This window comes from Myotis nattereri (genome assembly GCF_964212035.1).
Source record: "Myotis nattereri genome assembly, chromosome: 8".
Classification (NCBI taxonomy): Eukaryota; Metazoa; Chordata; class Mammalia; order Chiroptera; family Vespertilionidae; genus Myotis; species Myotis nattereri.
This window is the reverse complement of record NC_138083.1, coordinates 3710071-3733145: the sequence shown is the minus strand read 5'-3', so window position 1 is coordinate 3733145 and position 23075 is coordinate 3710071. Positions and strand designations below refer to the sequence as shown.

Genomic DNA, 23075 nt, shown 5'->3' with positions numbered 1-23075 from the left:
CCATGGAACAACCCAAAACGGTAAAAAACAAAATATTAAATTTCAAACACAAAAAGCAGAAATCGTCAGGCTACTGAATCTGACTATGATGTGGTCAAAGGAGGAATGAACCAACAAAAAAAGGGCAGAGGCCTGGCCAGTGTGGCTCAGTGGTTGAGTGTCAATCTACAAACCAGGAGGGCATGGTTTGGTTGGTTGGGGCACATGCTGGGGTTGCGGGCTTGATCCCCAGCGCGGGGTGTGTGTGGGAGGCAGTCGATGGATGGGTCTCTTTCATTGTTGATGTTTCTATCTCCTTCTCCCTTTCCCTTCCTCTCTGAAATCAATAAAGAGATTTTTTTTTTTAAAAAAAAAAAAAAGGGCAGAAAGAAAATCAAACCACCAAGAATGACAAACATGCTTCTAAGAACTCTGGTCAAAAGCAAATAAAAACTGAAATGACCGAGTATGCAGAAAAAAGCAATAGTGAGAACACAACAATCAACCTTGTTGGATACACCTAGCCTAAGTTATACTCTGAGGCAAATTGATAGCTTTAGCCCAGGTTTCTCAACCTCAGTACCACTGACATTCTGGGCTGAACTACTACCAGAGGGGTGGGGCCGTCCTATGCACTGTATACTTTTTTTTTTTAAGATGTACTCTTCTTATTTTCTTTTAAATATATTTTTATTGATAACAGAGAGGAAGGGAGAAGGAGAGAACTAAAAACATCAATGGTGAGAGAGAATCATTGATTGGCTGCCTCCTGCACATCCGACTCTGGGGATCGAACCTGCAACCCAGGCATGTGCCCTGACTGGGAATCGAACCGTGAACTCCTGGTTCATAGGTCAACGCTCAACCACTGAACCACGCTGCCTGGGCATTGTATGATATTTTGTACACCCCTAGCCTCCCTCCACCCACTGGATGACAACAGCACCCCCAGTTACAACATCCAAAAAGACATTTTAGACGTTTTCCTGTAAAGAAATAATTCAAGAAGCTATCAAAAACAATAATAAACCACAAGGAAGGGTAGAGAAGGAATTAGAGGTTTTAGTTCCAAAATGTCTATATAAGGAAGCAAGACCTCTGCCCCACATGAGTCAGAGAAAAGCCCAAGCAATCTTGTGCTATAGCCGTGGGCTGTCCTTTGAAAACAGCAATAAATTCAATGCACTTCTGTTAGGTCAAATGAAGGAAGAGACAAAAAGAAAGAAAGAATAAAAATAGACCATCAAGAGTCACAGGTTTGATTCCCAGTCAAGGGTGCCTACCTGTGAACCCCTTTCCAAGTACTTTACAAGGCGACTTACAAACCAAAGCAAGATGGCACAAACAGGCAAGAACCCTTTCAACCAGCCTCGCTAATGAAGCCTTATGTTCATGGCGGGTCCATGTTAACAGAATTCGTCATATAATTCACAGGTTAAAAGTCAAATATGCTTGGGTGGGAACCTACCGAACTGAAGAAGATATTTGCAAACACTACATTTGATAAGGGGCTAATATCCAAGATATATTAAAAATTCATAGCCCTAGCCGGTTTGGCTCAGTGGATAGCGCGTTAGCCTGTGGGCAGAAGGGTTTCAGGTTTGATTCCGGTCAAGGGCACATGCTTGGTTGTGGACTCAATCCCAGTAGGGGATGATGTTTCAATCTCTCCCTCTGAAATCAGTAAAAATATGTATTAAAAAAAAAACCCTCATACAATTCAATATAAAAATAAAAAACCCAAACAGCCCTGGCCAGGATTTCTCTCTCTTTCTCTAACAACAACAACAAAAATACCAGTGAAAAATATCCTCGGGTGAAGATTAAAAAACACACAGCCAAATAATCCAATGGGCAAGGACCTGAATAGACACCACTCCAAAGAGGACATACAGAGGCCAAGAGACATATGAAAACACGTTCCACATCGCTAATCACTAGAGAGATGCACATCAAACCACAGTGAGGTACCACGGCTGCCATCAACACATCAGCACACGACAAGTGCTGGGGAGGATGCGGAGGAAAGGGAGCCCCCGTGCCCCACTGGAGGGAAAGCAGACGGCGCAGCCACTGTGGAGAACAGTGTGGAGGTTCCTCAAACAATTAAAAATGGAACTGCCATTTGACCCAGTGATTCCACGTCGGGTTATTTATCCAAAGAAAATGAAAACGCTAACTGGGAAAGCTGTCTGGCCCCAGCGATCCTGCAGCCTTACTCACAATGGCCAAGGCCACGAACGGACGGTGCCTGCAGATGAGACTGTGGCGTGCCCTCAGCCAAAGACAGGTCCCCATCCCAGACATGCCCCCGCGGAGGAGCGTCGCCCGTGGCGAGGACCAGGCTGTCAATATAAACCTGCTGTGTCCCAAAGCAGTGACTTGATTAACGTGTGTGCCAACGCCTGACGCTGGCAGGTCGTTTCACCCTGAGAACCAGCTGGTGCCCCAGCCCGGGCAGAACCCTCTTTGGGAAACCTTCCTACAGAAGAACTGAGGAGTTATGGGAAGCTTGAGCTGCAAGGATGTTTATCGGAACATTAGTTTTAAAAAGACAATTGGAAAGAGCCTAAAACCCCAGCAGTTGCGTGTTGGTTGAAGAAACACTACATCGTTCTGTGTGACACAGGACGAGAAGCGACACGTCTGCAGGGTGGCGGTGGGTGGGAACGCAATTCTGAAACAGGAGGCAGAGCACACATCCATGTGAGTGAACGCCAGTGTGCATGCCCAGAGGTCCCCACGGCGCGAAGAGGGGTTGTTGGCGGGGCTGCAACGCGGGGAACGTCTCCTTCGACGGTAAGCTTACTTAGATTTTTGACGGTTTTCTAGCATCAATGTGTATTGTTCACATAAAATGAAAAGAACCCAAATTAATGTGACTAAAGTGAATATCCCACCTTTCTGTGTGGCCCTCCTGCCCCCTGCTCCAGGGGCACCCAGCAGAGCGGGGACCTCAGCGACACTTACTTACAATCTGTCCGGCCTGCTGCACCTGTGCCACGGAGGAGTTGCGGGGGGCGGACACAGCTGGGGAGGAGACACGCATGTCAGCCAGGTCGGCTCAGCACATGGAGGGAGGAGGCAGACCAGAGGCCCCCGGCCCGCCCCCGGCAGCACCCTCACAGTAGCAGTGTGGGAAGCCCACGAGGCCGGCGGCACACGCCTCGCACCGCTCCCCCGCGAAGCTGGGCCGGCAGTAGCAGCGGCCGGTCAGGTCCTCACACGTCCCGTCAGTGAAGTTTGACTCGCAGTTGCAACCTGGGTAGGGGCCGGGAGTCATGAGACCCAAGCCCAGGACTCGGACCCAGGACGGGCAGTCTCTCCTCAATCTGGGCAGTGGGGGGAGAGCTGTGGCCGGGCCGCCGGGAGCGGTGGGAGGGCCCCGGGGAGGCAGGGGGCCGGGGATCCTGGGCTACCCTGTTCCCAGCCACCCGTCCCCAGGACACCCCAGCCAGGTTGACCCCACTCACGACGGCAGGTGTGGGGCGAGTCCAGGGGCTGGTCGGGGTCGCGGTAGAAGCCGGGCAGGCAGCGTTCACAGTTGATGCCGGTGGTGTGATGCTGGGGGTAGAGGAGGGCCGCTGAGTCCAGGGTGTCCGGTCCAGCAGCACCTGGCCCCGCCCACCCCGCAAGTGCCGCTCGGAGCCCTGCCCACCTGGCAGGCGATGCACACGCCCCCGCCTTGGTAGACGCTGTCCTGGTTCTGGCTGGCGTTGTGCCTGTCCACCTCAGGGTCGTAGTAGCAGTCGTCCGCGTGGCCGTGGCAGTTGCAGGCTGGAGGGAAGGGCAGGCACCCAGCTGTCAGCAGGGCCCCCAGGCTACACCCCACAAACCAGACAACCTCAGATGTGGCCAACCACACACATGTGCATAGGCACTGTCAGTGTGTAAGCTTGTGTGAGTACAGCTGTGAACATGCATGTGAGTGTCCGCACACGAGCACCTATGTCCATGTGTGTGCTGTACATGTATGTGCGAACATGTGTGTGCTCAGGCGTATATGTGTAAGCACGTGTGTGAGTGTGTCCATGAGCACCGTGTGTGCATGTGAGCAGGAGTGAGCGCTGCCAGTGTGTAAGTGTGCAGAGACGTGTGCATGTATGAGCTTGTGCAGAAGCATGTGTGCACGAGGGGGCACTCACACTGACACTCGTTGGCACTCTCAGGGGTGGCCGGCTTCCACTGCTGCTGGTTGAAGCCGGGGCAGCAGCGCTCACAGGAGCCCCCACATGTGTTGTGCTGGCAGGCGCACTTCAGCCTGTGGGACACATGGCACAGCGGGCTCAGACCCGCAGAGGGAGAGGCAGGAGGAAGCAGAGGCGCAGGGGCTGTGCGGGTGGGTGAGCTGTGCGTGGGGTGCTGAGCGGTCAGCCGGAGCCCTGGGTCCTGGAGCTATGCCATCCCCACCAGGCCAGGCCCTGAAGCCCAGGTCTTGCTCAGCAGGCAGCCCTGAGCTCAGTCTGAAGCCCGTGAGTCCAGGGCACTCCCCAGAGGCAGGTGGCCAAGCACAGCTCCCCCTTCCAGCAGGGGGCGGACACCCGTGGGAGGGCTGGAACCCTGCCTGCTGTCCTAGAGAGCAGCTCCTTTTGGCTCAGTGGCAGGGGACAGCTGGCCGCAGCTGGGAACGGAGGTTGCAGCCACCTCCTGCAGACACTCATGCCAAAGCCCCACCCAGCCTAGGCCATATGTCCACCAAGGTGGGGCCAGAGTGGGCCCCATCTGAGCTGTGTGTTTCTGGGTCCTGGGCCAGTGCTGTGCATGACCCAGAGCTCCAATCCCACCACCCTAGCCCCGTCCCCACGAGGGTCCGCAGGGCCTTGGGCGTCAGCACTGGTGTCCCTCGGCGTCCAGGGACACCTGGAGGGCCTGCGTGGGAGAGGGGGCAGGACAATCTGCCGCAGGAAGGCAACCACAGGCTGCAGCTGCTGTTAGACTTTCCAATGGTCGATACGGGCAGGGCACCTCTAAGCTAAGGAATTCGCGTAGAGTTGTGCCAGGTTGGTGATACCCAGCATGTTTGGCAAAAGCCCTCACAAAGCCACTTGGAAGGCTCCTTCCCGATCCAGGGCACGCGGGAGTCACAGAGGAGCAGGGCCGCCACCGCAGCAGACAGGGCTGACCCAAAAGCTTCACGGAGCAATGGGCAGACACCTGAAACAAGGACGCTTAAAGACTCACCTGAGGCAGCTAAAATTCATGAAAAATAGGTGGGAAAATTAAATTAAAAAGAAAAATAGGCGGGTGTGACTAAAGAACCAGTCAGAATTCCTATAAACCAAAAGCAAAATGACTGCATTTAAGGCTCAATGGGTGGGCTGCGCAGCAGGTCAGACGCAGGGAGGAGACTGAGCGGAGAAGGCAGCTTGGAGACAGGCGAGGGTCCAGACGTCCCGAGACAGAAGGAAACCATAACCGACTTCCAGAAGGAGAAAAGGGGCAGGTGAGGAGCCCAGCAGGCAGAGAGCTGTCAGCCAAGGGCGTCAAAAGGCCTGCGTCCTGGCCTGGCCGAGTGGCTCGATTGGTGGGAGCATCGTCCTGTGCACTGAAAGGTGGCAGGTTTGATTCCTGGTCAAGGCACACACCCAGGTTGCAGGTTTGATCCCCAGTTGGGGCATGTGCGGGAGGCAGCCGATCGATGTTTCTCTCTCTCCCTTCCTCTCTCTACCAAAAAATGAAAAAATAAAAAAATAAAAACCACAATTAAAAAAAAAAGCACGAGTCCTGAGGCAGAGAAAACATGTCCACCCCTTAACACCAGAGTGGACCAGCAGAGCACCAAGACACAGAAACTTCCAGAAGAAGCCCAGGCAACATGAGCAGGATGGGGGACTCTCCCGAGCATCCAGAGACGCCGAGAGACCACGAAGTGTTGAGAGACATGACCTTCAGCCAGAATTTCAGTCAGTTAACGTTTCACCCAAGAGTGAGGGCAAACAGCCACTGTAGGCGACGACACAGACCCGGGAAAGACTCACCAGCTGCCACAGACTGACGGGTCCCCCCAGGTCCCATGTGAAACCTGACGCCCAGCGGCCTGGGGGTCTGTGGGTGGTCAGGTCATGAGGGTGGAGCCTTCATTCAAGGGATTAGTGACCTTATAGAAGCACCCGGAGAGTCCCCTGCCCTTCTGCCCACCATGTGCGGATGCAGTGAGAGGACGCCTCTGGGACCCGGGAAGTGGCCCCCAGCACCCCCCAAAACTGTGAGAAGTGAAGCATGATCGGTGTTTTGTTATGCAGCCAGAGCAGCCAGACACTGGCAGCAGCCTCCACGACCTTCCAGGTCAGGGAGGGGGAGTGGAGACACTGGTGTGTGCTGGGTGCTGGTGCCTGGGCCTGGGCACGCTGTGCAGCCCTGTGCCCCGCCTGGGAGCTGAGCTCACCCACGCCCACGTGCAGTGCCGGTGAGTCAGGGTGGGTGCCGGTGCCGCCCAGTGGGCAAGGGCAGACCTGCCTCTCTTCCGAGACCAATTTGGCAGCCTCGTGTGCGCCCCTCCCAGGCCTCACAAGTTCTTACTTGGCACCAAGTTCCTCAGAGCAATGGCTGCCTGAGAGCGGCAGGCAGGAGCCTGCGCCCGGGGCGGCAGGGAGCGTGGACAGCAGGTAGGTCCCCAGGGCCTGCCTGTCCCTCCCTCTTTAGACCCATTGGCTGCAAAGGACTGGTTTGGGGTTCGCCTCTATGCTGTCTGGGCTTCACTTGTCTCCCTATAAATTGGGGTACAGACAAAGCAATAAAACCCCAGCGGAAGGCACAGAGAAGACCCCAAATCCAAGAGCGTGGTGTGGGGGCTGCGTGATTTTGAGGCAAGGAAGGTACAGGGCACACACCTACTGGCCGCTTGTTAAAGATGCAGATGCCTGGGCCCTGCCTTACTGGCTGACTCAGGCCCAAGGCTGCTGCCTGCACTGTGCGGGGCGCCTGTGGGGGCTCGGCACCCTCAGTTCCCCGTCCAGGCCCTGGGCCTGCCTGTGGTGGGAGGTGAAGGTCAGGGTGGGGGGCGGAGGGAGTGTGTTTGTGGGGTTGGCAGAGGACAGGAATGTGCAGCCGCAGGCTGACGCCTCCACGGCGACTCCCGTCCATCAGGCCCTGGGCTTAGGGTCCGGACAAGAACTTCACCTCCACTGGCAGCAGGGCCCAGGGCACTGCTCCCCCCTCCTCGCTGTGACATGGGAAAGACACCACGGCGTGGCGGCCAGTGCAGCCCACAGGGGCCAGGGACATGGCGGGCGGTAGAACCAGGCCTCCTCCCCTGGGCTGGCAGGGAGCCGACGATCTCACCTGAAGGGGTCTGCAGGGTCTATGGGGTCACACACATCCGCGTGGCCGTGGCAGACGCAGCGCCCACCAATGCTGATGTCCTTGATGCTGTAATAGTACTGCACACCTGGCTGTGAGTGTCGAGGCCCCCACACCAGCCCGGCCCACCCACCAGGACCCCCACATGGCCCAGACCCCCCATGTGACCCGGACCCCTACGTGGCGCCCGGCCGGCGTGCTCACCCGGCGGGTGACGGTGGGGTCCCGCAGGGCCTTGCCCATGAGGTGGCCCAGCAGTGTGTTCGTGCGCAGGAAGCGCAGGCGGATGTTGGTGGCTTTGGTGAAGTCACGCAGCAATGGCGAGTAGGAGAAGTTCATGGCCCCCGGACGCCCGTTCACCAGGGACACCACAACCTGCAGACAGGATGGAGTCAGGCCGGCACCTGACTGCCGCCACCCCCCGCGGGCCCGCCGCACCCGCCTGGCCCACCTCGCCGTTCTCCAGGGGCACGATCCGGGAGTACTCCGTGCTGCAGATGACATCGTCGTCCTGCGTGATGCGCTCCAGCCTCGGCACCCCGAATCGCTCCAGGCAGTCCCTCCTGGAGGCTGCGGAATCGGGGGGGGGGGGGGTGAGGGTGCAGGGCCAGGAAAGCGGCCTTGCCCTGTGTGCCTGAGCTCCCCAGAGCTTCGTGGCCTAGTCTGTGAAGTGGAACTGGTCCCACGTCAGGGAAGGGAGCCACTCAGCCCCACCTGCCTTTGGGGTGCGCCCCCCACAGTCTTGACCCAACAGAAGCTGGGTGTGACAGAGCGGGCAGTAATGCCACCTGGGACGCGCCTGCCAGCCCTGGGCTCCAAGAGACTCACAGGCGAAGAACTGCCAAGGCTGGTAGGTGTGGCCGAAGTCCACAGAGCGCTCCAGCACCCAGAGGTCCGGTCGCGGGGAGTTGGCAAACTTGATGAGCACGTAGGCCACGTGGAACACCTGCGGGGGGAGGGGGTGATGCCCGCGGCCCTCCTCCTGCCTGGAGGGCTGGTGGGGAGGGATGGGCGTGGGCTCCCTTCTCCCACAGTGGACATCTGAGCGTTTTCCTGTGAGGGCCAGCCACACCCAGGGGAGCGGGCCAGCCACTCCCAGGGGAGAGGGCCAGCCACTCCCAGGGGAGAGGGTCAGCCACTCCCAGGGGAGAGGGCCAGCCACTCCCAGAGGAGAGGGCCAGCCTCACCCAGGGGAGAGGGCCAGCCACTCCCAGGGGAGAGGGTCAGCCACTCCCAGGGGAGAGGGCCAGCCACTCCCAGGGGAGAGGGTCAGCCACTCCCAGGGGAGAGGGCCAGCCACTCCCAGGGGAGAGGGTCAGCCACTCCCAGGGGAGAGGGTCAGCCACTCCCAGGGGAGAGGGTCAGCCACTCCCAGGGGAGAGGGTCAGTCACACCCAGGGGAGAGGGTCAGCCACTCCCAGGGGAGAGGGTCAGCCACTCCCAGGGGAGAGGGTCAGCCACTCCCAGGGGAGAGGGCCAGCCACACCCAGAGGAGAGGGTCAGCCGCTCACGAAGTAGCCCTTGGGCTGGATGACCACCATGGCCGCTGAGGCCTACACCGGGGACACTGCCATTCCTAAGGGCTCCCTACCTGGATCTGGGGGTACATTGGTCCAGGGCCCAGACCTGCCTGCTTCCCCATCCCCGCCCCGAGAGCCCAACAGCCACACTGGTCCTAGGGCTCTGAGGCTAAGACTTGGGGGGCAGCCTATCTACAGACCCTACAGAGGGGCTGGTCAAGGAGAAGACAGGAGCTCACCCTCCCCCCGACCCGTCACACAGCTCCGACAGGCAGTGGCCAGGCACGGCGGCCTGCTCCCATCATGCCTGGCCTCATCGCGCAGCTGGCAGGTGACACCTGAGGACGGGCGCCTGTCCTGTCTCACCTGGTCAGATCCCATCTCTCTCAGGGCCAATCTGAGCCCTCCCTTCACTCTGACAGCCCCCGGCACTGAAGCACCCCGCCCCGGCGGGGGGGACGGGGCAGACGCAGCTGGACCCAACACCTCTGTTGTGACAGGTCCCAGGGAGGAAGACAGACCAGAACATGGGGAGTTGGTTCTCACTGCCAAAGACCCCCCTCACCCCGCTCCCCGGGATGATGCACACGGCGGAGGCCCACATCACATCGGCACCTGGAACCCTGGACCCAGGCCCAGCCCCCAGGAAAGGCCCCTGGGACCCCTGGGACCCCCGGGACCCCTGGGACCCCCGGGAGCGTCAAGGGCTCAAAAGCACTGGCTCAGCCCGAGGCCTTGATGGCGAGGCAGGGCCCAGGCCCCGAGGTGGGTGCGTGACAGGCTCGCCCTCACACCTCTGCCCGCACAGCCCCCTGGGAGCGCCCACCCCAGGCTTGTCTCCCACAGGGAAGGACGGTGGCTCCCAGGCAGCTCTGAGGACAAGCCGCTCCCCTCGGCCCCAATGCCAAGGGAACAGCAAAGCCGACAGCCATTGTACACGCTGAACTCTGTGTGTGGAGTGTGGGCTCCAAGGAGATCCGCACAGGGTAGGGGGGGACACAAACACCCCCAGCCTGCGCTCAGGAGTGGGAGGCCCAGACATGCTGGTAAACATGCCACACGTAGTGAGAGCCCACCCCCCGCCCCCCACACCAGGGCTGCTCACAGGGGCACCCCCTGTGGGCTCTGAACTGTCCACAGATCCCTAGGATGATGTCATGCTCCAGGCCACCGTCCGTACCCTCCGAGGGCCCTGCCCAGCCCAGAGGAGCAGGTCCCCTTTGGGCGTCCACTGGTCTGAATCCCCCCGCGACCAGTTGAGGCAGCGCAGGGGTCCCCTCCAGGGCTGCCCAAGGCCGCCATGGTGACCCCATGGAGGGATGGTGACCCCTCAAAGCCCAGCCCTTAGGGGGCACAGGCTGCTAAGGATGTCGGTGGGGGCAGGGTCCCGCCCGGAGCCACGCCTGTGCTGAGGTGGTCCTCCCGGAAGGCCTGTCTCAGGGACGGGCCCCCGTCAAGCCAGGGGCCTTCCTGGGCGGGGGCGGGGGGAGCCTAGTCATCCATGTCCAGGCTCTGAGGTCATCTTCCCTCCCTGCTGGGTGGGGGAGGGTGCGCCCCGGGGGACAGACCCTGTACCCAGCCAGCACCTTGGCCAACCCTCAGCATTCCAGGGAGCCCCAGGGGACCTGGCTGTGTGTGAGTCACCCAAGGCCCCCAGGAGACTGAAGGCTCCCCCCAGCCGCGGGGCCCACCCCCGCCTTTCCCTGAGTGAGGCCACCAGGCTGCAGCCGCCACTGGCCAGCTCTGCCCCCCCTTGGCGGCAGCTGCCTGTTTCCCAGCTGCGGGCACTTGCACAAATATTGATTTGAAGACACTGATGAGGCAGGACCGGGCGTCATGGGAACTGCCCCCACGCCCGTCATGCTGGGACGTGCTTAGAGAAAGGCCCCGCCCCTGCGGCTGTCCACCTGGCCATCTGTCTGTCACACAAGAGGCCCTGGCCCAGGCTGGAGGGGAGGAAAGGCATGAGCCCAGCGCTCTCTCTCGGTCTGTCCCCGACCTGGTGCCGCTCCCAAGGCCACACTGGTCCTGACCCGAGAGAGCCTGGCGGCCGCGCCCACCACCCTGCCCCCACCGCCCCGGCTCTGCTGCCAGCGCAGGCTGACCTTTCCCGCTGCAGAGTTCTTTGCAGAAGGAAAGAACGTCTTTTAAGCAAAAGCCAAACAAAAGCCTCCTGAGTTATTTTTAACAATCTGGCTATTTTGGGGCAGGCACGTCTCCAGGACAGCAGCCGGACGGCCTCTCGGTCACTACACCCTGGCCCCCATTCCCGGCCTGACCACAGAGGGCCCCCCAGGAGGGCTTCTGCCCCCCTGCCCCCGTGACCAATGCCTGACGGGGGCCAGGCCAGAGCAGGAGGCCCAGGTGGGCTCAGGCACTAACGGCCAAGTGACCCCGAGTAGCCACATCCCCTCCTGGGCACAGGAGCAGTGGAAAGAAAGACAGGGGTCAGGAGTCTGGTGTGATGGCTGCCGGAGGCCTGCACAGAAGATGCACCTGTCCCTGAGGTAGACAAGCAAAGACAGCAGCACCTGTCCGGACACTGCGCCTGGTGCCGCGCTCCGCTCCGCAGTGCAGAGGCCCCGGTGGGGAGGGAATGCTCGCTGGGTGGCCGGGGCTGGGATTTGGACAACACCAGAGAGGAATGAAACCTGGAGGGTGCAGAGGGTGGCCAGCAGCCTCCTGGGCTCAGGCACCTCTGTCACCAAGGGCAGGGTGGTGGCTGGAACCCCTGGATTGCAAGCACACCCCATCTCTGCCCTGGCCCATCTCAGAGCTAGGAAGAGCCAGGCAGGCCAGGAGCAGAGGGCCCAGCCCCCACCCACCAGGCAGGCTGCGTGAATCACTGGGCAGTCCTGACTCAGCCCTGGCCCTGCCGGAAGCAGGGCTGGTTCCTGGGGCTGGGCCAGGGTCCCAGGCTGTGGCCGGGTGGAGGCAGGAAGCCCCTCCTAGACCGAGCGTCCGGGCTAGCTCCCAGGCCATTCCCGAGTGAACAGTGGGGCACCCAGACCTCCTGGATTCCCTGCCAGGTGCTGGGCCGGTGTCTGTGCCCCCACCCCGTCTGCTGAAAGCACCCGCCCTCGCCCCAGGTCTGCCCTCTCCCCAGCGTGCCCACCCTCTCAGCAGAGACCCTCTGGAAACCTTGATAAAGGTTAACGCCGCAGCAGGGGCTGGCCCGGCCTGCAGGGGCCAGGGCAGGGCAGGGCAGGGCAGGGCGGGTGAGTCTATGCAGCCCCCACCGGGGTAAAGAACAGCCGTCCACACCAGGTCAGGGAGGACCAGCTCCAGCAGAGCGGGGAATGGAACAGTAAAGCATGGAAATGCAGAGGGGACGGGCAGAGGCCCAGGGGCCTGACTGCGGGACGGGTGCCCAACAAACAGGAGCGCAGAGCAGGTGGGGGACCTCAGGGGAGGGGAGGGTGGCAGGGCCCTGCTGGGTGCTCAGGAGCTCACCAGCTAGAGTGGCGCGTCAGTGCCCGCTGGGCCAGAACCTCAGGGTGCGCCCTGCTCCCCTCCCCTCCCCCTGCAGAGGCCCAGGAGGCCAGGTGGTCAGCCCGGCCACAGGAAGTGGAGTTTATCCCAAGGGGACCTCAAGCCCAAACAGTTTAGTCTCCGCGAGCGACGCTGCTGGAGGTCGACGTTGTGGGGTTTGTTTAAAAACAGATGGGCCTTAGCCGGATAGAGCGTCAGCCTGCGGACCAAAGGGTCCCAGGTTCGATTCTGGTCAGGGCAGGTGCCCTGGTTGCAGGCTCCTCCCAGGCCCTGGCCGGGGCTCGTGCAGGGGGCAACCGATCCGTGTGTTGTCTCACATCGATGTCTCTCTGTCTTTCCCTCTCTCTTCCATTCTCTCTAAAAATCAATGGAAAAATATCCTCGGGTGAGGATTAACAACAATAAAACCAACCAGCCCTAATCGGTTTGGCTCTGTGGATAGAGCATCGGCCTGTGGACTGAAGGGTCCCAGGTTCGATTCCAGTGGGGGGTGTGCAGGAGGCAGCTGATCAATGTTTCTCTCTCATCGATGTTTCTAATTCTCTATCCCTCTTCCTTCCTCTCCGTAAAAAAATCAATAAAATATATTTTTTAAAAAACCACACACACAAAACAATAAAACCAACCAAACAAAAAAAACAAAGATGGGAGCCCAGCAGGTGTGGCTCAGCAGTTGTGTTGACTCAGGAATCAAGAAATCCCTGGTTGGATTCCCGGTCAGGGCACATGCCCGGGTTGCAGGCTCGATCCCCAGTGGGGGCGTGCAGGAGGCAGCCGATTAATGATGTTCCTCTCATTGCTGTTTCTATCTCTCTATCCCTCTCCCTTCCTCTCTCTCTCTAAAAATCAATAATAATAATAATAAAACAACAGATGGAAAACAGGAGCCTTGGGGGCGGTGTCTAGTGTGAGGGGTGGGGGACGTCTGTGTGCACCCAAGTGAGCAGAGGCAAGCAGCCCCTGGCTGTGTGTGGCTGCTGAGGGGCAGGAAGCACCAGGCCAGGGATGAAGGGCTGTCAGCAAAAGGCCCAGCAGGGGCAGGTTTCACCAATTCTCACAAGGAGACGCCTGTGCTGGAACAGGAGGTGCCCTGCCTGGCCCCCCAGGACCTCCCCATGGCCCAGCTCAAGGGGTTGTGTCCAGTCCAGGCCCCACACCTGTCCTGGCTGCTGGGCTCAGTAACCAGAGCCTGGCCAGCCTCGGCTGAACTTCCTGCCACTCCCCTCGAATAACCCCGCTGGCCCTTCTAGGGAGCCAGGCCGGGGCATGCGGGGACCAGGCGGCCTGCACAGGGCGCCCCGAGCCAACTTGCCTGCGGGCGTGGTGCCTGGAAACAGGGATCCAGCCAAAGGAGCTGGTGCAGGGGGGCCTTGCTCAGGTACAAAGGCCCTAAAGCAGGTGCCCAGGTGCCCTCACCGCCCCCCATGTACAGAGGAAGCTGAGGCATGGAGACCAGATGAGGTCTTGGTCTCTCCACACGGGTGCTCAGTATGCCCAGGTGCCCAGGGCAACTCACCGGAGCTCTGCTCCTCAGCAAACCCATCTGATGTCCTGTCCCCCAGGGAGGCCATAGACCCCTCACCTGGCATTTTTAGCCCCCAACCCACACTTCTGGCCTCACAGCCAACCACCCGCCTAGACCCCAAGGCCGGTGCCATCCCTCTGCACCTTTACCCTGCTGGGCCCCTCGACCTGGCCCTTCAGCATCGGGCTCCAGCGCTCCTCACCTGGACCTGGGGAATGTGCTGCAGCCACAGTAAGGGCCACCAGGGAGATGTCTGGAGAGGGAGGACACTCCATGGGCCTCAACTCACCTGCCCAGGTCCTTAAAACTACTGGGCAGAGGGCCTGAGAGCCCATGGCAGAACCCCTGGTAGGGGCAGAGCACTTGGGTCAGGACCTGCCTCGCCATGTGGCCTGAGCCCAGGAGGTCAGAAACAGAACCCACCCCGCACTGGGTGCAGGGAAGGGAGAGCCCAAGGCAATGGGAGGTCCCACAGGAGGGACAGGAGATAAGCAGAACCTGTGGCCCCTGGGAGGACCCTCGGCAGGTCACACCACAGGATTCGGGACGCAGCACCTCTGGCACCAGCCTCGGAGCCTTGCTGGCCCCACCTGGAGGCTGGCACTAATGGTTGTCTCGGGCCTGAGGGTCCCTGGCAGAGATCCACGCAGGGAGCGGGGCAAGGTCCCGAGGCCCTAGCCCTGCATCCCCTCCCAGCCAGGACCTGGCTCCTGGGACCTGCTGCTCGGTCGGCAACAGGAAGGAAGGGGGTCCCACATCCCCCACAGGGGAAAGGTCAGAGAGGCAACAGCCATTGAAGGAGGGCAGGCTCGCTGCCCCCGCCAGCTCCTGGCGACCCACCCGGCAGAGGAGCTGTGAGACAGCCGCGGCCCTCTCAGTTTCCCAGAGGCAGGAAGGCCTCCTGATGCCCATGCTGGCCACCCCACCCCCTTTCCAGGGCATCCGCTCCAGATCTCAGAACAAAGGCAGCTGGCAGCCTGCCACCGGAGTGCCCAGCCCTGCTGCCCACTCAGCCCCACTTCCTGAAGGAAGCCCCAGCCCCACCCGGACCCTCGTCTCCAAGGATGACCCAAAGTGGGAGAACCCCAGTCGGGGGTGGGGACCCCTGGGCCCCTCCCGCCCAGCCTGTCTCTCATCTGCACCAGGGAGCGTGCTTGGAGGGTTCTGCCCTGGGCACCTCCTCCATCTGACTGTAGGCACAGGTGCTCCTGACACCAGATCTGGGTAGACTTGGAGGCACAGACCCCAGGGTCACTGTGACAGCCCAGGAGGGCCCGCCTGCACCTCCAGATGCCCCCCAGTGGCCCGGCCCCCAGAGCCCTCACTTCCTACCCTACGTGGGCTCCTCTGCCCAGACTGGGTGCTGAGGGCAGGACCTAGTCTCCGTCCCCAACCCCAGCAAGTGGCGCCCCAAAGAGCCAGTCTGCTCGTGCTCAGGGAGGAGGGCAATGAGCCCGTTTCCCGTTCCCCCCGGAATTCCACCCTCTCACCCTGGAGGGAGCTGGGTCCATCGTCCCACCCAACTCCAAAGCACACGGTGAGCAGGCCCTGGCCCTGCCCGTCCTGACCAAGGCTGGCAGCCCCTCGGCCAGACCAAGACAGGGGCTTGGTGGGCTCTCGGGCAGGCAGGGACCGGGTGTGTGTGGGGAAGATGGGAAAGAGGGCTCGGGAAAGCAGGCACACCTGAAGAGGAAGGAGAGGGAGGGGAGGGAACCATGGCAGGTAGAGGGGTGGGTCCACCTCCCCACAGGCCTAGAAATGGCCCCTTTCTCCTGCGGGTCATTTCACAGTCAGGGAAACTGAGGCTTGGAGAGGCAGGAGGTGCCCACGGTGAACCCTATCCCTGGCCCAGGACCAGTCTACCGAGCAAATGAGCTGCCTGCCACCACATCTCCAGCCAGGTTCACAGCGGCTCAGGCGGCACAGAGCCAAGAGGGGCAGGGACCCCGCGAGCTCCTCCTCAGCCCCACACTGCACCTCGGCTGCGGGCACTGTGCCCACCTGCTCTGAGGCCACTCTGGGGTTGCCATGGAGACTGGGCCATTGCACCCCCAGCTAGGGCCCTCGCCCCTCCCCCAGCCTGGCCAGGCCTGTCCCAGAGGGAGGGGAAGAGGAGCTGGAGGAGCAGCGAGAACCCACCAGCTCAGCACAAGTTCCCTCTGACCGACCTGCAGTACCAGAGTAGGGGACCCAGGTCACACAGGGTTCTGAGGTCCCTCCCAGGCTCCCAGGGGCAGTAGAGCACAGACGTGCTGGAAACCCCATGAAAGCCCCAGCCAGGCCTGGGTCAGGTACCAGCACCAGTCCTGGGACCTGCCTGCAGGAGCCCGTGAGGGGCAGCCTTCTCCCTAGTTCCCAGCCAGCCTCTTTCCCCGCCTCCCCAGGACATCGCAGCCAGTCCAGAGCCCCCAAAATTTCAGGCCACCCGTTAAAAAACCCACTCCTCTCACTGCCTACCCAACCACTGGGCCAGACCTGTAGACCTCCAGGGAGGTGCCTGACACTGTCCCCCAAACCTGCCCGTGGGTCTGCCTTTCCAGTGAGCTCAGGTGAGACACTTCACCACCTTCCTCGGACCCTCAGGGTCGCACGCAGCAGGAGGAGGCTCGCAACAGGCAGGCGCACCGGGTCACGCGGCCTGGACTATAGCATCTAGACCTGACTCCTTCCCCGCCTCGCGGGGTGCGGCCGGGTAAGATCAACCTTGTCACCCCAACTCCAGGCAGGCCTGGCCTCATCTACCTGCCCCCACCCCATCCCAGGAGGCAATGGGATCGCTGGCCCACTTCACAGGCCAGGATGTCAAGGCCAGGCCTCTGGGCAAAGTAACACAGTACCAGGACACACCCTGGACCCTAGTCTGACCCAGCAGGGCCCACCAAGGGGGACTGTTGTCTCTGGGAAATGCCGGCCCCACCCTCCTGCCTGCACAGGGCCCGGAGCAGGCACACCTGACCCCGGGCCTTTGCAGCACAGGTATCCCAGGAATGTCCACGTCCACCAGCCTCCTCCACATTCCTGGGGCCCCTCCCACACCAGCAAGCCAGAGCCTGGCTCCCTGCAGAAGAATTCCTCAGAATACACATCAGGGCTCAGCATTTGCCTCCATGCTGGACCCTCAGCACCCCCACCCTAACTCCCCACGGCCGCCTTTTCACCACAGGGATGGGGAAAGAGGGCGTGAGGTGCCTGCGGTTACACCTCTGTGCTGGGCCTGCCCCAGGGGAAGGTCTGCCCAGACTCCTGGCTGGCCCGAGGGTGCTCAGGCGGGGACCCTGGGCTCAGAAATGTAGAGGTGGGGCTGTGACGACAAAGAAGGAACCCTACCTGGCCCAGGTCCAGGGTGACGTTGACCTCATTGTACTCCAGGCCGCGGGACAGCGGTGGGCTCTGCCACCAGCGCTCCGTGCCGTCGACGGCATTGCTCACGGGGTGCGCCTTGTTGCTGTTGGCGGCTGTGCAGATGTCACAGTACTGGCCCTGGGGGGACGGAGCAGGCGGAGGGTAGAGAAGGGCCTGGACTGCTTGTCCCCTCCACTCACTCTCCCACATCATACACCCCAACCTGGGGACCCTCGTTCACCATTCACTCATTTTCTGTGTCTACTGTGCTCCCGACTCAGGAGACATAGCTCATGTGAGAGGTGGTCACATCCATGTGGAGCGACCAAGAGGGGAAGGAGAGGGACACCAGTTGGTTTATTTATTTATTTATTTACTTATTTAAATATCTTCTTATTGGTTTCAGAGAGGAAGGGAGGGAGAGAAAGATAGAAACATCAATGATGAGAGAGAATCATTGATCGGCTGCCTCCTGCACTCTCCACACTGGGGATCGAGCCCATAACCCGGGCATGTGCCCTGGTTCATAGGTTGATGCTCAACCATTGAACCATGCCAGCCAGGCTATGTATTTATTTTTTTAATATTTTTATTGATTTATTTTATTTTTAAATATTTTATTGATTTCAGAGAGGAAGGGAGGAAAGAGAGAGATAGAAACATCAATGATGAGAGAGAATCATTGATTGGCTGCCTCCTGCACACCCCCGACTGGGGATCGAACCCACAACCGGGCATGTGTCCTGACCGAGAATCAATGTGACCTCCTGGTTCATAAGTTGATGCTCAAGCACCGAGCCACGCTGGCTGGACTTTATTGATTTTGTTAGACAGGATGGGAGAGAGAAGAGCATCGATCGGTTGTCTCCCATACAGACCCTGACGGGAAACCAAACCAGCAACCTTTTGGTGCGTGGGATAACGCTCAAACAACTGAGCCACACTGGCCAGGGCAGGGACACCCACTTTACATGGGAAAATCAAGGTGGGCCTCTCTGAGGAGGTGGCATACTCTATAAGGAGGTGTGTACTCCGGGCAGAGGGACTGCCCACAAAAAGGTCCTGGGGCAAGAAGAACCGCTGGAGCTGGGGGGAAGGGGCCAGTCAAGGGGCAACTCGCTTGCTCCCTACAAACAGAAGGCTGGAATCACCTGGAGGCGAGGGGCCCAGGCGGCCAGGAACAGTCAGACAGCCAGACCCCCTCCCCGCCTCCCAACGGCGTGTCTCCCACACATCCCTGCCAGGCTTCCACCCAGAGCCATCTGGATTAGAGTCTCCAGAGAGACAGAACCAAGCCGTTCCAGTGGCCCGTGGGGACAGGCCCCAGAGAGGAGGCATGTGGGCAGCCAGCAGGCAAGGCCGGACCTCTGGCTCTGCTGCTTCTGAGCGCGGGGACCTGGCCAAGTCACGATAGCTGCTAAGCTCAGTGTCCCCATCAGAAGAGTGGGGTGATGCTGGCACCTGCCTCAGCTGTCCCAGGATTAATGATCCCACACCAGGCCCGGCAGCTGCTTCCATCACAGTCCAGACACCTGCCAGGGGCCTGTCCCCTGGGGGGACAGAGGGCTCCCAGCCTCCTGGCCTGCTGTTCCTATCACGGAGGAGCAGGTGCCCAGAGCCTGGTGTGGGGTGGGGGCAGGGCTGGGCCCTGGCCACTGGCCCAGTGGAGCCTAACCCTCCCTCTGCCCCTCCCCGCCCCAGAGGAAACCAGACCTGCCATCCCTCCACATACAACAAAGGCGGCCCTTCGGGACCTGGCAGTGATTGAGGCCAGAGTCTGGGAAAGGCAGCCACCACCCCTCTCAGCCTCCCAGGGGGCCAGGCCTCATTGGAGGAGTTGGAGGTGGGAGTGTGGGACGCCCCACCCCCACACCCAGGCCCCACATGTGCACAGCACCCGCCTCCCCTGGATGGGTCTGCCCCGGGCTCCTTCCATGCACCTGGGAGGGCGAGACCAACAGGCAGCAGCTGGGCTCCCGGATCCTGGTGCTGGGTGCTTTGAGTCCTGCCATCCAGACCTTGCTCCTGCCTGGGGCCTTTGCATCCTGACCTCCTGTCCTCCATCTCAGCTCAGAGGTCACCTCGGTAACAGTGCCCCCACCCAGACCTAGTAGACCACCCAGGGTGCTGCCCCCCCACCCCCCAGACATCACCTTGCTTTTTTTATTCTCCCTCCAGACCTGGAACTGTGTGGTTATTAGTGATTCTGTGTTTACTGCCTCCCGGGGGCTGCGAGCTGGGGGTGAGGGACTCCCATCTTGTTTTTAACTGTTCCTGAGCTCGCCACCAGAGCGGCCACACCTTGGGGACAGAAACATGGAGGACACCAGAGAAGGGCGTGAGCCAGGTGGGCCGTACTGCCGGGCTCGAACGGTGAGCCTAGGCTGGAGCCTGGAGCTCGGGCTCCCGGGCCTGTGGGAGCTCTGGGTGAACAGAGGAGGGATTCAAGGGTGTCGCCAGAAGGACTGTGCACATGGGTACAGGCTGTCCGGGCCCTGACTGGCGGGGAGGTTTCACGGAGGAGGTGGGCAAGGCATGTGGCTGGGGTGGTGGTGTTCCGGGAAGGCTGCCTGTGGTCAAGACCCTCCCAGCCTGCGAGCCCGTGTGGCTTCGGCCCAGCCCTGCAGACAGGCGGGAGAGGCGGCCCTGGTTGTCCTCACTATGCCTGGCCGGGCTCACAGTGGCAGGGGGTGCAGTTCCCTCCACACCTTGGCTGCAGAGGGTCCTGCTGGAGCAGAGTGCGGAAACCGGGAGCAGCGATAAGAACTTCCCCTCCCAGTGAGTCACCATACCAGCAGCCTAGCCCCCGACTTGCCTGCGGGCCTAGGGCCAGTCCTGAATTCCCCCCATGCCCACCTGATGCTGAAAGGGCTGCCCGCACAGGACCGCCTCGCCAGCAGGGCTCCAGGTGGGACACCCTGCCTTGGCCCCGCCAGCTTCTGTCCCGTCTCCTCCAGGGGGTTCCCTCGGAGCTGCGAGCCTGCAGCCTTGGGCCCCATGTCCTCTGTGACCTCCCCCATGTGGCATAAGATGGAGAGAAGGTGGGCTGTATCTCCCTGGCACCACACCAACCCAATCAGAGACCAGGGCACTGAGCAGGCCCACTGTCCCCAGAGGAGAGGGTGGAGGTGCTGGGCAGTCCAGGGACTTGTCTAAGGTCCCATGGCTGTTCAGCTCACGTCCGTCTGGCCGCCAGTCTTCCTACCATGCCTCACCCCAGTGGCCTTGGAGCAGGTTCTATCCCAGCTGTGGGCAAACTACGGCCCGCCGGATCTGGCCCGTTTGAAATGAATAAAACTATTGAAAAAAAAAGACCGTACCCTTTTATGTAATGATGTTTACTTTGAATTTATATTAGTTCACACAAACACTCCATCCATGCTTTTGTTCCGGCCTCCGGTCCAGTTTAAGAACCCATTGTGGCCCTCGAGTCAAAAAGTTTGCCCTCCCCTGTTCTAACCCCTGAGGCCACAGGCTTTTGGGGAAAGCTTTGGCGACTAGGCAAGCAGGCTGACACTTCTCGTTCAAGGCCAGCTCCGTGGCCCCTAACACCAGGGCTGCCACTGGTTGCCAAGCAGTCACTGTGTGATAGATGGCTTCCCAGTCTCCAAATCGAGGTAAATGGGGCCCTCACACTGTGCCCATTTTACAGACGAGGAGACTAAGGTTCTAGGAGGAAAACCACGCGACTAAGGAAAGGTAGAGGATGGGGGCTTTGAGCCCTGCTCCAGGCTGCTCCTTTACCCACTGTGAGGGGCACTGAAGGGCCCCTCCCTGCAGGGATCCATGCAACTGGCCCTCCTCAAGGGTCTGCCATCTGGGGCCAGGCAGCATGGGTGGGGAGGAGTGGTCTGGGGTTCAGAGGAAGCCAGGAGCGTCCACTACGGGAGTGGCAGAATCTCAGCTGAGCAGTGAGGAGGGGCGGTGGGGGCTGGCCAGGCCCCCTGGGGCAGCTTTGGAAACCCCCTTCAAGTTCCTTCCCTGGATCCAGCCCCTTTGACGTCAACCTGATGTGCCAGGGCCCGCCCCAGCCAGGTCAGAGTCTGGTTGTGAGGCTTCCACAGGTGTCTGCACCTTTTCAGGCCTCAGTTTCCCCATTTGAAATGTGAGCGTGAGACCGCCTATCTCTGCTGTGCGGGGCTTAGAGGAGAGCATGCAGCTGAATGGAGGCGTCAAAAGGAGGCAGCTCTCTGCCTGAGAATGGCTCTGCCACACCAGGGTCCCGCCCAGCTCCTCCCTGCACTGCGGGGGAGGGCAGGCAGAAGGGGAGGGCGGGCAGAGGGGGAGGGCAGTGAAGGGGAGGGCAGTGGAGGAGGGCAGTGAAGGGGAGGGCAGTGAAGGGGAGGGCGGGCAGAAGGCGCACAGTGAAGGCTCCTTCATCACCCACCCCAGCTACTCCCCCATCCAACTACCTTCCTCCCCTCCCCCAGCCTCTCCCACCAGGAAGGTGGTGGCCTGGACCTCCTCCTGGAGGAGACGCTCAGTTTACATCAGCCCTGGGGACCCCAGACTCGTCTTAAGGCTCCGCAGGAATGGAAAGATGAGCCTAGCATAGGGTGTCAGGGACCCCGAGAGCAGACCCTACCTGCTCCCCCAGGGCAACCCCAGGAGCCTCACAGGACCCCAGCCCTCAACCTGCCCTGAGGGCCTTGGCAGCCCTGCTTCCCTGGGGAGAGGGGTCCTGGGAGGGGCACCTAACCCACTCCCCACCTGCAGGCTCCTGGCTTGGGAGGGCACGCCCTGCCCGGGGTCTTCCCCCGAAGGACTCCCCCACCTGTGGGCAGAGATGCCGGCCGCACTGAGCTCCTGTTCCCCTCCCGTCAGAAACCCAGCTGTTTGCCACCTCCTCCACCGCCAGGTCCCCACCAAGTCCCCAGACGCCCAGGAGGGACGGCTTTTCCCGGTGCAGCGCAGGGAGAGCCTCCGGGGTCCGGCCCCTCCCGCCCGGCCCAGTGCCTTCCGGACGCCAGCGGCAAGTTCCAGCTCGTCCCGGGGGAAGGCGGACCGGCTCCGCCCTCCCCACGGGCTGCGCCGGCTGCTGCCAAGTCCCACCTCGCCCGCATCCCGGGACTCGGGCGGCCAAGGACTGGGCACCAGCCCGCCCCCTCCGCTCCGCAGTCCGCGCCCGGACGCTACGTCCCGCCTTCCCGGGGGGCGGGGGGCGATGGGAACACGCAGTTCTCTGGCACAGACTGAATGGCCGAGTTGGGGGTCCCGTCAGTTCTCTGCAGTGTGGAACCGGAGAGTCGGGGCGGGACGCGGGGCTTCGGTCCGCGCCGGGGCTCTCCCTGGCCCGGGGTGCTCCCCGCCAAGTCAGCCTGGAGCGGCAGAGTCCGAACCCGGGCGCACCCCGCCCGCGGCGACCCTGCCCCCGCCCGCGCTCACCTGGATGGTCTGGTTGGGGTCCCCGCCGGCCACGGGGCCCCCCACCAGCTTGCAGTAGAGGTCCTCGGTGGGGCGCGGGGAGCCGCGCGCCGGGGCCTCCTCGCCGCAGGTGGCCGAGGCGGCGATGCGGGCTCCCTCGGCCAGATTGAAGTAGGGCGGGTGCAGGCTGAGGTCGCCGCCCGCCCGCGCCGCGCCCAGCAGGGCCAGCCCGACCAGCAGCAGCGGCGGCGGCGTGGGGCGCGACCTCCCCATCTCGCAGGTCCAGGCCGCGCTCGTTCGGGGACTGCGCGCCGCGGGAGCCCCGTGGGGTATGAGCGCGGGGCCAGCCGGCTCGCTCCGCCCGCGGACGTCAGGCCCCGCCCCAGCCCGCCCGGGCGCTGGAGCCCCGCGCCCCGGGGACGGAGAGGGGGAGGGGGAGGGGGAGGGGCGGCCGGCGGCCTTAACCCTTCCGACCCCGGCCGGTCGGCCTCCGGAAGGGGCACCTGCTGGCCCCGGGCCAGGCCCAGGCCCCCCAGGGCGTGACTCGGGTCCCA

The 23075-nt window shown here is 61.5% G+C and overlaps 1 protein-coding gene across 1 annotated transcript in view; it reads right to left on the bottom strand.

Moving 5' to 3' along the window:
- The window catches only part of LAMA5 (laminin subunit alpha 5), a gene marked incomplete at its 5' end in the record, with an annotated part of 49236 nt that extends 26442 nt beyond the window's left edge, over positions 1 to 22794 (bottom strand). The window contains 11 exons of the mRNA XM_081097841.1: positions 2950 to 3009; positions 3106 to 3240; positions 3453 to 3543; positions 3638 to 3756; positions 4125 to 4240; positions 7261 to 7358; positions 7483 to 7653; positions 7730 to 7848; positions 8107 to 8224; positions 17143 to 17295; positions 22543 to 22794. Of these exons, the coding sequence (XP_080953967.1) occupies positions 2950 to 3009; positions 3106 to 3240; positions 3453 to 3543; positions 3638 to 3756; positions 4125 to 4240; positions 7261 to 7358; positions 7483 to 7653; positions 7730 to 7848; positions 8107 to 8224; positions 17143 to 17295; positions 22543 to 22794 (1432 nt within the window). The remainder of the gene's footprint in view (positions 1 to 2949; positions 3010 to 3105; positions 3241 to 3452; positions 3544 to 3637; positions 3757 to 4124; positions 4241 to 7260; positions 7359 to 7482; positions 7654 to 7729; positions 7849 to 8106; positions 8225 to 17142; positions 17296 to 22542) is intronic.
- Positions 22795 to 23075: the final 281 nt, after the last annotated feature.